At 38.8% G+C, this 15,086-nt stretch overlaps 2 protein-coding genes across 2 annotated transcripts; both read left to right on the top strand.

Moving 5' to 3' along the window:
- The first annotated feature begins 23 nt into the window (after positions 1 to 23).
- LOC145214921 (lysophospholipase D GDPD1-like) lies at positions 24 to 3,877 on the top strand. The gene is made up of 8 exons (XM_080083544.1): positions 24 to 257; positions 539 to 581; positions 893 to 1,058; positions 1,910 to 2,083; positions 2,405 to 2,494; positions 2,821 to 2,954; positions 3,115 to 3,217; positions 3,634 to 3,877. Exons 1-8 carry the CDS (start codon positions 119 to 121, stop codon positions 3,757 to 3,759), a joined length of 975 nt encoding a protein of 324 aa, XP_079939670.1. The 5' UTR covers positions 24 to 118; the 3' UTR covers positions 3,760 to 3,877.
- Positions 3,878 to 12,866: 8,989 nt separating this feature from the next.
- Positions 12,867 to 15,053, top strand: LOC145213636 (lysophosphatidic acid phosphatase type 6-like). The gene is made up of 4 exons (XM_080081994.1): positions 12,867 to 13,462; positions 13,557 to 13,696; positions 13,758 to 13,945; positions 14,217 to 15,053. Exons 1-4 carry the CDS (start codon positions 13,039 to 13,041, stop codon positions 14,608 to 14,610), a joined length of 1,146 nt encoding a protein of 381 aa, XP_079938120.1. The 5' UTR covers positions 12,867 to 13,038; the 3' UTR covers positions 14,611 to 15,053.
- Positions 15,054 to 15,086: the final 33 nt, after the last annotated feature.

The following is a 15,086-nucleotide window of genomic DNA, read 5'->3' on the forward strand; positions in this document are numbered from 1 at the left end:
TTGTAACGGCCAAAAAAATTCGCATTTGTCGGGATTCTTGTTGTCAAATCAGCAGTCACACACACAAAAAAAACGTTAATATGTTTCATGTACACGTGTTTTTAGGCTGTCAAACAATATGCTTGAATATTATCATTACATTCTGATTGCTGTCGGAGCGTATCTCTTGTTTTCTATTTTCTTCTGCATCTTTCCCACTCTCATACACGGCAAAAAGAAGCAAGCATTCGATGTGCAACACATCAGTCATAGAGGAGGTGAGGTGATGCCGTTTAAAATCAAAATAGGTTAAAGTCCAGGTTTAATAAACCATGTTTTCTCATGCGTAAACATTGTGATGCGTTTTGTAAATGGTTTTTCGCAACTAACCCAGTGTTACATAATTGTTACGGGTGTGATGACCTTTTTGAAAAATTTGTCCTAGAGGTTTAAAAAATAATTGTTGGTCCATGTTGATGTGTTCTAACACATTCCATGCCTTGTGGCCATGTTTTCTAAACTTTACTTTTATATCTTGTTAAAATTGCTGTATGTTCAGGATCGGGCGAGGAGATTGAAAATACCATTCAAGCGTTTCGAGGGTACGTACGAATTTAGTATAAATCCAAACTGTTTGAAACTGCTAATATCTTGCCTGTATAATAATATCTCCCGAAGTTGTGACACGTCTAAAATTTCTTCTTCTCGGTGCTGCAAACGCGCCTAAAATATTAAAATTCAACGTAGGCTTCATTTTTTAAAAAAAACGGAAAAATATAAACGTTAAGTGAGCACATCATTGAGAAAGTGTCTCTAATGTGCATGGTTTGCCACTTTTTACATGATTTCTATACCAGTGCCGTAGTTCCAATGAATAGAGGACAGGTATATAAAAAACGTATACTGTGTTTAGTGCCTTACGGAAAGCCGCACCAATTGGTCCTGATCGAGCGATGTTGGAGTTGGACGTTCAACTCACAAAAGACAAAACTGTTGTCGTCGCTCATGACACTGATCTAAATCGAATTTGCGATTTGGAACCAAATCAAGCAACCTTAATAAGCGATTACAATTTTAACGTAAGTTTGCGAGTCGTTAAGTTGGAGGTGGGCTTCAAGTCAACTAGTTTTCAATTTTGGCCTGAGCAATCTGAATTCTCATAAACAACTATATGGCTATGTAGATGCGGAAGCTTTTGCAAATTAAGTATGTGACTTCAACAAGGTAGCTCATCCAAACTGCTGGGCCTGAAAGTTCTGTTGTACATACGGTCATCCTTCTTAGAATTCCAAAGAAACATGTATAACCAGGGTTGCCATCGACACGGACCCTGAAACATTAAGTTTTCATAGAACTGAAACATTAAGTTTCCATACGAAACAAAACAAACGTTTTAGAATAAATCTTTGAATTTATATGAGCCATGACAATATGACATATCACATGCGATATATTTTGCCAAACACAATCTGTTCCAGCAAGTCCTTGTTTGTAGAAAATACTTTGTGCACTTTACGACAGCTCAGGTCTCGGCATACTGTTACTTATAGCGGGGATTTGACTTGTAATTGTTGAAAATAAGACAAAATAAGGACATAAGTGAAAAAGAAGGACATTTCTTAGAAATAAGGACAATACATTTTTCTAAGACAGTGCCCTTCAAAATAAGGACAAATCTTAGAAATAAGGACGGTATGGCAACCCTGTGTATAACGATTGCCAATACTCACATGTGCACAACACTTTTAGTACAGAAGTATTAGCTAAGTTATAAGAAATTGTTTATGGCATATTTTTGGCAATAAGGCTCGATGGGCGATCCAAAGTTTTCTTAAAGAAAAATTTGGTGAATAAAACAAACTTACATGACTGTGATAAGTTAGATTTGTATACTCTAACAAAACAAAACATCGATTTTTTGCACCACAAGGAGTTGCCACCGATGCGCAAAACACTGGAGGTGGAATTTACCGATGCGTTCGTATTCAAATCCAATGATTCTACCGAGCGCCGCATCCCTTCACTTAAATCGATATTTAGTGAATTTGTGGGAGTCCCAATCAATATAGACATCAAGACGAACAACGACGATTTAATTAAGGAGGTATGTGTGTAACTAAGTGTTGTATAGCCTATGAGTGAAAAATGAAAGTTCGTTTAAGTATACGCTATTAGGTTATTAATAAGACTTTCTTGAACCAAAATCTTAGCATGTCGGTTAATTTGTTTACAATTAACCCCCCCCCCCCCCCCCCCCCCCTAAAAAGGTACATGTGTTTCAATTATTATCCTATAAAACGTTGTTCAATCATTATTCTGTTTATTTGTCTTGTTTGGTTACATTATGCAAAATATGCTCACAATCCACATGAAAACCAAGTACTGTATATATTTTTCATCGTTTTTATTTCTTACTTTTTTACAGACTGAGTGCTTAATACGCAATTTCAAGCGCGAACCGATTACTGTGTGGGGCAACGCAGATGATGCAGTTACAACCAAGTTGTACGTCGCGGTAAGTATAGCCTATAAGTCTAAATACAGTTCTTTCGCCTAACTCACTGACAGTTTTTCCGAAACATTACATAACCAAAATCGTCTTTGATATTCGCAAACAACCCATACCAATTTATGTACAATTAATATTATTGTAATTGTCACTATTGAGGTCATTAATTTTCGACAGACAATATTTTTAAATGCATTAATTTTGAGCTGTCAAAAGCCAATAGAGTATAACTTGTTTGTTAAAAAAGAAAAAAATTTGGAATCTAACAACCAAACTATCGTATAAATACTGGTTGTCCGTACATATCCCAAAACGTATAACTCTATTTGCAGAATCCAGACATCCCCCTTTTCTTCTCATATAAACGTGCTATCACAACGTTTATTTTGTTTTACCTGGGACTTCTGTCGTTTACACCAATCAAGGAAACGCATTTCGAAGCCAACCTTCCGTACAAGATCGACAGGTAGCCGTATAGTATTTTCTGCAACTGACCTGGAATTTATGACGGTATTTTTGCTCTACAATGTGTGAGCATAGTGAGAATCATTGCTCCAGGCCCAAAAAAGAATTAGAAAGTTATATAAAAACAATTCCGCTAATCTGTGGCTTATTTCTTGTTTTAGAAGCAGTATTGGATCATTTCTTAACAGTATTATGTGGAGGCTCATCGCATTTGTCTTTCTCAATCGATTGTACACTTTTCATCTCAAACAACGAGGAATCAGGGTACGAAATGGAATGCTGTTACTCATAACACTTGGTTTAATGTATATGTATGCTTGCCACATAATGACTGGTGTTTCCTACCATAGAATCATTGGGAGGCAGTAAATAAAAGACAAACTTCATATCGATGAATATCAATGTTGGCGAATTTTAGTTTTTTTGTAATATCACATAATTCACGTCCTATAGGAACTTGTGGAATTTGTACCAATAACATTGTCCCCCAAATTTTGGGGCCCAAAAGATGGTCGTGTTTGCACATTTGCAGCACTACCAGCAGCGGATAAAAACATTTAGGCTTCTCTATGATACAGTTATACTATCATACAGAGTTTTGGCGTACTATAAGGCCACGTGATGATTTTTTGCTGAAAGGCGTTGGAAAATTTTCTAGTTTGTATTTGACTGCGTTTCAGGTTTACTATTGGGTTCTCAACTCGGAGGCAGAGTTTGACAGGGCGGTGAGGTATGGAGCAGATGGAATCATGACTGATTTTCCACAAAAACTCACCGATTGGATGATCGCCAAGAAAGTTCTTTGATCAAGTCTGACAAATATGCCAGATTGCCAGTTAACTTTTGTATTCGATTTAGGAAAATTCTCGTGTTAAATTTATCACTTCTTCAAGTATTAGTTTCAATACATATGCACTAACTGTTGTTTTAGGATATCAAATTTCTTCAGTTATGTTCTATAGCAGGGGCGGGCAACTTCTCCAGTCGGCGGGCCTGATATGGGAAAATGAAGTACTTGGCGGGCCGGATTCCTAAATCGATACATTAATCGCCTATTTATCCAGTGATTTAAAACGGATTTTTGACCACCTAAACCAAATACAATCAAGAACGTCACAATTACAGTACAGTCCAAACAATCTAACTGATATAACATAAAATTATTCACCACAGCAAATTTAATGCATACACCACAGACTTGGATACTGCTGAAACACTAACTAGGCTACACGTGTGGAAACAAAGGAAACCGTGAAAGCAGGCCACACACAAGGTCGGCAGTTATGTCGTAACAATGGATGTATGATGCAATGGTAACAACGGCGGGAAAGTTTTTTGCTATTGGGGAGCGTTACTGTCCGTTACAGCTATAATTTGACATAGTAAGCAAGTAGTGGGGGATTGCGGCAGACTGTGGTCGCGGGCCACATTATCATGTAAGACCAGAAACTGTCTGCGGGCCGCTCAAAATCCCGTCGCGGGCCGGATCCGGCCCGCGGGCCGTATGTTGCCCGCCCCTGTTCTATAGGAAAGATCAGTTTCGCCCTTTAAGGACAAAACATTTTTGTACATTATATAGGTCTTGACTCAAATGAAAAGGTTGTTTGGTGGCAGTAAATTCGGCGTGTATCTAATCGAGAGACTTATGCTTTTCTTGCAGCAATAACAAGGATAAATTTTGTTTTCAATTTCCTGAAAAGTGAGGATTAAATGACACAAAAAGCAGTAAAATTTTCTATTGTCACCCTTGACAAGGTTATGTGCGACACGTTCACAAACCAGTCCGGCATATTTACGCCATAGAAACTAAAAATTTTATTGTTGGTATACGAACTATAAAAGCTAAAAAAATAATAATAGAATCAGAAAACAGTTTTAGTTGCTAAAAATACAACAACAGCGCCATTGAAATGCTTCATGGACCTAATTTCAATAGACCTATGAATGATACAAAAACATAAGATCGAAACCACTTTGAATAGATTCTTGCAAACCGCATGGTCATATCCAACACTTCTTTATGGATGCAAAAGCTTTAGAAAAGTAAGCGCCTTAAGTGTGAGATATTTAAGTAAAATACGTTATTTCTAAACCTACGTTCTAAGCAATCCATACCTAATAAAAGTGATGTCTGGATTTTGGTATTGATTTATGCAAAATAATCTGTGGAGTCAAGAACCAGTATTTATTATACACTGACCAGCGGAGTCAGTTTTGGATAGCCCGCAATATATATAGAAAGAAAGGTTTTGCTTGATCCATTAAACACGGAAGTTATTTTCCCCAACCTGCGATGACTCCCAGCAGCCGTTCTTCTGGAATATTCTTTACAGGTGGCCTAAACTTTCTACTCCCAAGTTAGTGCATGAAACGTCGAAATAAGGAAAGCTCTGAAAAAGCAGTTTATGCAGTCTCTGTGAATATTGCAATTGTCAACGCAGGCCTAAATAGAAAATTCAGGTGAAAACTGGCGAAAAGAAGTCTTCAGCCCAAAATGCGCAATAACTCTGTAGTTTTTTTTTGGAAAAAACGGCGTTGTGTGTACAAAAAAAATGTTTGTGTAGTTGTAGAAGTGTCCATAAGCATTGCAGGGCTCGGGTTCTGAGCAGTTGTGAAGATTTGTTCGAATTTGTTTGATATGTATTGTACATTGATGCCTTTGAATGTAAATAGTTAAAAAATTACGTCACGTTTCAGCACGGGTAAAACTAATGGCGTACTATTCTTACCTAATATAAACATGTCCCGAGTATAGGCTGCTGATGTGGGTTTGAATGTTATAACAGGCCTAATTTTTTTATCCAGCGGCTCCCATATGGGTTGGTGACCGGTTGATTCCTATAACGCCTTCAAAAAGCTTGGCTAGGATTTGTATATGAGTGTGCCGTGTGTGTGAATGTTTTAGGACTAATCCTACTCATGAATTTATGTTCTTCCTAACATGTACCATACTATCATAAACAACAATGCTCTTGAAAATACGACAATAAATGTACTCAATAAATACTGAGGCTGACATATTGACTGTGTTTCAGGGTTTAAATGTTTTTAATGTGTACCATCCTCAAATACTAAACAAAGTTTGATACTGTGAAGAGCACTGTTTTGCACTGGAAGAACAACGCAGATTATCAGAAACGATGCAGGCAAAACTGAGTAAGTTTGAACAAAGGGAAGCAAAACCAGGAAGTAGGGGATTCATCGCAAGCTTTTGCGCTGACGAAGCACCGAAGTTTTAATAGGCTAAAACACCTCTGCCGATTGAGCTTATTTACAAAACTTCCTGTTTTGGCCTGAACTGCTTTTCAAATTTGTTTGAAACTATAGTTCTTTAATAATCATATGTAAGCACGGTTGAAGTTGTACTAACGACCAATAACAAGAAAATCTATTTTATTTCACTTTACAAAAAAAAAGAATGTTTTTAACGTGGGTTCGGTGTATTAATACAAGGTACCAATCACAATGCAAAACCATAAAGTAGCAGAATATTCAGCAATAACATGTAAATTAATGTAACTTATAGTTTACAAAAGCAGAAAAATGAAGATGATAAACTAGACCCACAGGATATTTTTAGCTGCTAACTAATAATGTAAATTGTAAATAGGTACCTCAACCTGCGACAATAGAATTCTAGAAAATAAAATCAATATTGCATTTTCCTAATAAAAACGAATTTGTTACCTCACTTTTTTAGAAAACGAAGAAGTTACTCTGGCAACGGAATTAAAAGCCGCGTGTGATTCCCAAGGTATAGAAGTAGATTTGAAAAAATCTTCGTCCATTTTTTTGCAACTGGGAAATGTTTACTACCAAAAGTTTTCTAACAACTCGGATCTCACTACGGCGAGATTTGGTGCCCTCCGAAGTGCTGCCTTGTACCAAGCCGTACTGCAAAGATCAGGTCCGAATTCAGATATCAACAAAAAAGCAACCAAAAAGTTACACACATTGTATGGGGCAATATTATCTTCAATTGACTTTAAAGAAAGTGATACTAAGGTTGAATCGATTGTAAACTCTGCCAAACTAATGTTACGAAAGATGCGAGTGACATTAGAGTTGCAATTTAACAGAATAAAAATACCATTTAAAACTTATTCGCAAATCACAAGGCAACAACTGGCCAAATTTTGTAACAAAATGGAATCGTACCAAAATGATGTTTCAGATCATTTTACAAAACTTATGAAATACATTTTTGATCACTGCTCAACCTTTGCTGGTAAACCGCCATGTTCGTTTGCTGTGTTGGGTTTGGGATCCCTGGCCAGACTTGAGGTCACACCTTTTTCTGACTTTGAGAGCATGCTCGTGTTGGAAAACCAAGCGAAAGTCGACGAAACCGCCAGGAACTACTTTCGAAATTATGCGATGCTGGCGCACCTCATCGTCATAGGATTGGGAGAGACCATTCTCCCAGCAATGGCAATACCGTCCTTAAACGATTTCCAAACAGATGGTGGCGACTGGTTTGTTGATTTGGTTACTAAGCGCGGTCTCTCATTTGATGGTCTCATACCGCATGCCTGCAAGAATCCGCTGGGAAGACTGCCAACGAAAAACAAACCTTGGCACACAGAGCTCATACAAACTGTCGACAATATGTTGCGGTTTGTTGACGTAGACATTGAACTGAAAGAAGGGTTCCATTTAACGGAGATAATTTCGCAGTCAGTTTATGTGGCCGGTGGGGACAAAAATGGACACCCGTCCGGAAAAAGCGTAGGAACCACTTTTCAAAACCTTGTGTGGAACAAACTTTCACAAAAAACGAAATCACCTGAGGACAGACAGAAAACCATCGCAACTTTAAACGAGGACATAAGAATATACAACTTTCAAAACCTTAAACATGGCCAATCAGTCAATGTTAAAAAAGACTTGTACAGGGGAATCACTATTCTGCTTCCCAGATTGGCCATGTTATTTGGAATTAAAAGAAGTTCCTCTTACGATATTCTCCGTGGCTTACGCACCATAAACATGATTGATGATGAATATTGTACCGATCTCCGAACAGCAGTTGCTATTGCCAATTTCTCTCGTGCCAAGACGTACTTTGACAAAGGTGCTCAATGGGACGCATTAGCTGGTGGTAAGTCTTGTTTTGCCAAGAAGAAACAGAGAAATGTTTTAGAAACCGTTTCTTTGAAGGCACTGTAGCATTTATTTTGCGTCGGAACAGAGTTTCAATCATCCATTGTTACAACGTTAAAAGGCAGTGACAAATTCGAACCATTAACAAGATCGGGGAAAAAACTTACCCTCGGCAGTGTGCTTTTTCGATTTGAAGAGTACGATCAAGCCATTGCGTTTTTTCACGAGCAATTACAAAATCTTGCTGAAACGGAACAAGGTCATTCAACCGATATGTCCGATACCCATTTGATGCTGGGAAGATGCTTTTATAGTAAAAGTCAGCACGAGACTGCGTGTCGCCACTTTAACGAAGCCGAAAGGTTTTGTGAAGACAGCAAATGCTTTGCCATGGGACGAATCCTGCTATTTCGAGCACTTAGTGAAAGAAAATTACGAGGAGCAGACACTGTCAACAGCCTGATGAAACGTGCTCACGAATTTTTCATTTAATCAAACTCTTCTCTGTCCAGCGATGAAGGAACCTACAGCGCACAGTCTTTTGTTGAAACGCTTCAGGAACTCTGTCGAGAAAATTCTGATTTAGTACCTGAGTTGATCGAGGTAATGGTCATAACGGGCGACCGTTTCTTACAGGAAAGCAAGTCACCGTTTTTAGCTCTTCAGCAGTACGAAACAGCGGCATTTGAAATGGAAAAGTACTACAAGGATGACAGGCATATTTTGCTTAATTTGTATGTAAAAGAAGCAATAGCCGTGTGCCAAGGGGACCTTGGCCAATACGACAAGGCCGTAAATACATGGCTCGAAGTAATTGCAAGAACCAAACAATTACCTCTCGAGGCTATCGATGACATCTCATTTAAACGAGGTTTCAAGCCCCACGATTCTCTGATAAACCATTTGCCAAAAATCAAACTTGCCTTATTTGGATTAAAGAGTCACGACAAAGCAATTGTCGATTGTGGTTCTATCGTCAGGTTGATTAATAATTTGGCCGAGAGTACAAGGAAGTATAGCTTGCTTTCTCGCATTCAAGCACGGGTATACGATATACTAGGAGAACTTTACGAACGGGACAACATGTACGATAAAGCAATTGACAGCTACGCTCTGGCAAGATCCAACTTTAGACGGTTGTATCAACAAACTAACTTTACAACGGAATCGAAACTGAATCGCTGTTATTTCAAGGGGGGGTATTATTTGAAAGCTGTTCAGAATTTCAAACATTACCTTACAGAATGCTTAAGAAAGTGTTCCCCTATTAACGAGAACGCAATTCAAATTCTTTTGGATTTATTAAACTGCTACAAAGTTGTAAAAGATAGCGTACTACTCGAAGAATTACTAACTGCTGTCTCTGGACTGTTGACTTTGCTAAAGAAGTCTGACGGCAACTTGGATATCATAACAACGTTTTTCAACCAACTAATTGGGATTACGACATTCACCAGCACGGAATTAATCAAAGTTATAACTCTACTCAAACAAGCAGCGTTTCTTTTTTGGCGACAACTTGGTGAGTATTTTGCAAGATTAGTAGAAAGGGCGACGGCTTTAGTTTGCACAACGGAAACCCCCGATATAAAGGAGTTTGCAAGTTTTCTGTGTAAATCTGTTGAAAAAATCTTGAAGATGTCTCCCCAACTGGCCTTTAACAGACAAACGACTATGATGATACGAACCACTCTGGAAACCATTGATACTGAAAGAAGACAATTCGCTATTTTGTGTGTTAGCGAAATGGAAGATCACATTTATCTGCGAACAGCATTGATCAACTATTACACAAATATAGGTGATGTATCAGATGCATTAGAAGCATTGGAGCCAACGTCACCAAGCGGAGGTAAATCGGTGTTTTTTCTCAGACTCTCAGCAGCCGAGTCCCTCAGAAAAGACGAAAAGCTTCCAGAAGCAATGCTTGCTTGCAACTTGGCGTTAACAGCCGTTGCTGACATTACATCTATTTCGCACTTTGAAAGGGGTTTCTTACATGCCAAGGCAATGTCGCCGATCGCACGAATTTTTGCTCAACAAAATCAGACAGGGGCGGCTTACCGTGCTTGTAAACAATCCATTGACTTTCTACGATCGCTTCCAATCAAACAGGAATTCGCAGTTGACCAATACATAGCACTATTGTTTGACGTAGCAGAGATGAGTAAGGCGCTTGGGGTAACTTACAAATTTTACTACCACGGCCAAGCTTTGGTCGGTCAAATCGCTTCTTTGTCTTTAAACCATACAAACAATACAAATTTGCTGTTGCTTTTGGAAATTACAAACCCGTTGTTTAGCGAGCTGCAAACAGTTATATCAAGTCAACTTCAACTTCTTCGTAAAGTCAGTCAGTCGCCGGCTTTCATTAATTGGAGGCATCAGGGTAATGAAAAAGCGGCAGTAGACCTGGTTTCAGTCTTGCTTACACGCATTTTTACAACTTTCAAATACCTGTCAGAAGATGTCAACCCCGAACCTCTATTTAAAGCATTACGGGACACCATTGAGCACGATTTGATTCCGTGTGCTAAACTTCCAAGCAAGGAGGAAACGCAGGTCAGTTAAACATAATCAACACTAAATACCAGGGCTACTTAAATAATGTTGTCATTGGTCCACAAGCGAAAGGTACAAATCAACGAGCTCCTTTTTGTGCTAGCACTTCAAGTTGATGGCGGTTTGAGAGCGACGAAAATTTTCGTTGCGATTTGATAGGAGATGTCATTTTTGTTTGTCTTTAATAGTTTGAACTCGCCGAATTGAAGAGGTTTTTAATTTGTTTAAGTTTAGTTCCCAGGTTATTGGCACAACATTGGCAAATTTCAGATTTGTTTTAGGATTAGTTGGATATCGTAGTTCTATGTCTAAGGGCTTATATTTTTGTTTCTAGATCAGGGACTTTTAAGCCTCCTTTATTTTTTTACATCAACCATCTGTAAAAGTTTCATCCAAAAACATCAAACATTTTATTGAACAAAAGAGGGTGAACAAACTGCAGGAAACAAAACAACAAAACATATCGAGTAACAATCAAAATATGTCCCCTTCCCACCGTAAAGGCCTGCAAACAACCTATAAATTTTTTGGTGTCTTTAACTTATGCCACACAAAGTAAACATTTGTTTGCATTGTAGGCTATATGCAGCCATACTATTTCTGTTACTTTCTTAAGTGTATAAAATGACTTTCGGTTGTACCTTTGTGGATTCAAACCAACGCGTTTTGCAGGAGTCGGTCCGCGTTCTATCACAGAAAATTCCACTGATGAAGTTCATCGAAACGCAACTAATCGTGGCGACAATGTACAAGAGAGCTGGTCGTGCGTCAGACTCCAAAATTTGGTTCAAAGCAGCGTTGAAAGATATTCAAAGCAATGAACCAATTTATTCCCACATCAGCAAGAGGTGCATATTTAATTTGTTACGGGATTAAAAGTTTTGCATGTGTGAAAATTTTCGAGGTCTTCGAGCAAAAATGCCTAACTTCACCATGTTTATGTATGACTTATCCCGCTTAACCTAAACCCGACTCTTCAATGTTTTTTTTTTACTTAACAACTTCCGAAAGTGTGTCAAGATTAACTTTAGTATTATCTTATATAGTTACACACAATGTCTGATGGGCCTCAGCTGGTGCGGCATGGAGTTGAAAAAAGTCGACAAAGCTTGGGAGCACTTGATAACGGCATTTGAGGTGTCTTTAAGAGTCGCCAACGACACATCGCGACATTTGGAGATGACAAGCATTTGCCGAACGGAAACACGCACGAAGCAAACCTGGGACGATGCCATGTCCTATTTGACCGACTTTACAGAAGTTAAAGCTATTTGTAGTGACTTAAAACGGCGGAGAAGCACGACAAAAAAGCGGTTTCAAGTCGGTGCTGAAACGAGCCGAAGCAAGTCGTTTGTGGTATTAAGACCGTCGTGTGTCAAGTAGTTACAATATTTCGATTGAAAATTGTCACGCCACTTACTTGTTTCCTTAAAATGCAACACAAGCAAACCTGCCAGATTTGTTTATTCGACTGTCGAAAGTAGTAAGAAACCGTTGCTTAAAATTTTGTTTTAAGTTGTTTACGAATCATCTATTTCCAAAGAAATACGACTCAAACGCATGCTCTATTGGCTTTACACTGCGTACTGTTGTGTTTGATTAAAATGCAAAACCTATTTTCATGCTATCACGTTTTTGCGACATGTCATTACACTGTTTGCATATTTAGTTGTGTCGCGTTTGGAAATGTCACATAGCCGATGAATCAGATTAGCTGAATCTGGTAGGCGCGTGTCTCGAGTTAGCCCCAAGGGAAAAAGTCTCAACTGCAGCTAGTCCACTCCACGCTTTTACTGCGGCTGCAACTAAACTGTAGGGCAGGAATCGTTTTAAACAGCCCCTTTGTCGAGCAGACGTCACTCGTATCGCGGATGATGACGCATGCGATTCTCGCAACTAACGTGCCATATCCTGTGCGCACTGACAACAGCATATTTACAGTGCAAGCCGGACTTAGCAGACTAAAACGAAAAATCGACAGCAGCAGCAAGCACTTTTTGCCAGTCAGCTTTATGAGACATAAGCGACCTCGTTAGTACGGTCAAAAGGCTGAGTAAACATCATTAGGTTTATTTAGGTCAGAAACAGAAACGCCCTTAAGTGAAGGTCCACTGAGTAAAATAACCTTGGTCTATGATTTTGATGTACTGTACCAGCAGAGTCGATTTGCAGGTAGTTTTGCGCAGGAAAATAACTTGATCGGTATTTGAGAAGGCGCTACTTTTGACTGCGCCAAGTATCACATAACTCTTTAAAGTGGCACCTGGTCAGTTCAAGTAATAAAGTGTAGCTAAAGGGCGACTTCATCCAGTAAAAACGCCTGAAGCAATGACACAAGGATGACGTAATGTTACTTTAAACGCGTGTCCTTTGTCAGGTCTTAAACAGAGGCTGGTAACAGGAACATTGTAGTGTCAAAAATGGCGGCCTTGCAATCTGGCCGAAAATTGCGCACAGTATTTGTGGTGACCAGACACGGTCAACGAACGCCCTGCTTTGTCAAAGAGTTCAACGTGCTTAACGAAGCGTTGCAAGACGACCTGCTTACTCATCCGTGTCACGCCATAGTACCTATAGAACTGCGCAGCTTAGAAGGGGGACCAGCTCCGACTAGTGTATTTGATAAAATGCACAAAGAAAACGGATTTTTGTATGGTGGTACTTGCCTTTCTGGACAGTTGACCGGTAAAGGCGCCGACGCACAGTTTAGAATTGGAAAATGGCTTCGTAAACGCTACGTGGAAGATGATAAGTTGATATCGCAGGAATATGTGGAAGAGGAGATTTTTGTGCGATCCAGCAACATGAGGAGGACTGTGCTGTCTGCCAGAAGCGTTTTAGCAGGTCGTTATAGAAATGTTTTTTAATGCTAACCTCGTATCATGCATAAAAATGAGTATACGTTCAAACAGCTAATATCAAAACACGTTTTGCGAAGGTTTGTATCCTGGTCACCATAAACAAAAGATTCCCATTCATGTAACTACGTTTGAAGAGGAAATTATTCAGCCGAAAACAGCCTACTCTTTGTCTTTCCGTAACCAGGAACTTGTTGAAAGCAAAGAAGCGAAGAAACTTGTAAGCAAAAAGCCACACTGTATAATTTGAATATGATGCCTTAAATTTGATTACTTTTAAGGGTGAAGAAATTGGAGAATTTCTTCAAACAGATACTGAAGTGGATGTATTCTGTTTGGCAGACAACGTTTTGTCTCTGGAAGAACTTGGCCTGAAAAGCAAAGTCATGGAATCGCCTTTGTGGAACAAAGCTTATGGGATTGCTAAACGATTTATGCAATCATATGCTGTTGGGACAAACGGGCGAGAGTGAGTGAAAACGCTTGTCTATGCGTTACTTTATGGTTATTATACCTTTAGGACTAAGGACTGTACGGTTTTTGTTTTCAAACTCCTTTAAAATTTAATCGTCTGTTTTGTTTATTTACAAATGCAAACATAGCGGGTAAACATTTGTAATATCTTATTTTTGTTGTCCGAAAAGATACTTTTATGGACATAAATTAGTTATTTGCTTTAGATTTTTTAAGGAATATTCCAGGGCAGGTACAGATTGTAAATAGAGTTATTTTTCTAACAGACGTGAAGCATTGCAATCTGGATTTGGAGCGCTACTGGATTTCATCGTCACAAACATACAAGGTGTACTAGAAGAAAAAATCTCTCACAAATTGTTTTTGATAGGCGGCCACGATCAAACCGTGTTACGTACTCTGCAGTCAGTCGGATTATCCGAAAATGACCTGCCGCCAACCAATTCTAAAGTGATTATTGAAGTCTATGACAAAGACCTTGAAACATCCCCGACGCAACACGTCAGCGTTAAGTTCTACAGAAGTGAAGAAAACCAACTTCCACAGAAGGAAAAAGATTTTACAGTTGAGGAATTTATAAAGACCGTGTCTCCATATCGCATAACTTTGGATGAATACGTGCAGCGGTGTAAACGATTTGACCGCAACAACCAACCTTAGCCCCTTAACGACGACCATATAACTCAGTGTATATAGGAAAAAAATATTTGGTACGCGTCGGCTATTATAAAGCATTTGGAGAGAAGACACAATATTTGCACCCCATTTTTTATCGCATTTTGGGAGGTACTTGCCCGCTGCGACGAATTCGGCACATTCGTCCATCAAGATAAAAAGAATTGCAAACATTTTCGCATATGCATCTCGTAATTATTCGTACACTATTAGGTTTGAATAAAAAGGTTTGCATTATTACGTAATCATATCGACAAGGATGATACCGAAACCAGTTTATGATGTCACATACTTCTGTGACGTCATAATTTATTCAAATCCCGTTATTTTATGTCAAATTTGTTTCGTTTGAAACCACTTCGAGATTGCCTTTTCAATATTCGTCACCTTCTTTTTGTGCGTTTCTAATAAAAGCGAAACGAACCGTCCCAGTCGGCATAGATTTTAATATTTTCAAATAT

This window comes from Phallusia mammillata, chromosome 2, assembly GCF_965637545.1.
Source record: "Phallusia mammillata chromosome 2, kaPhaMamm4.hap1.1, whole genome shotgun sequence".
Classification (NCBI taxonomy): domain Eukaryota; kingdom Metazoa; phylum Chordata; class Ascidiacea; order Phlebobranchia; family Ascidiidae; genus Phallusia; species Phallusia mammillata.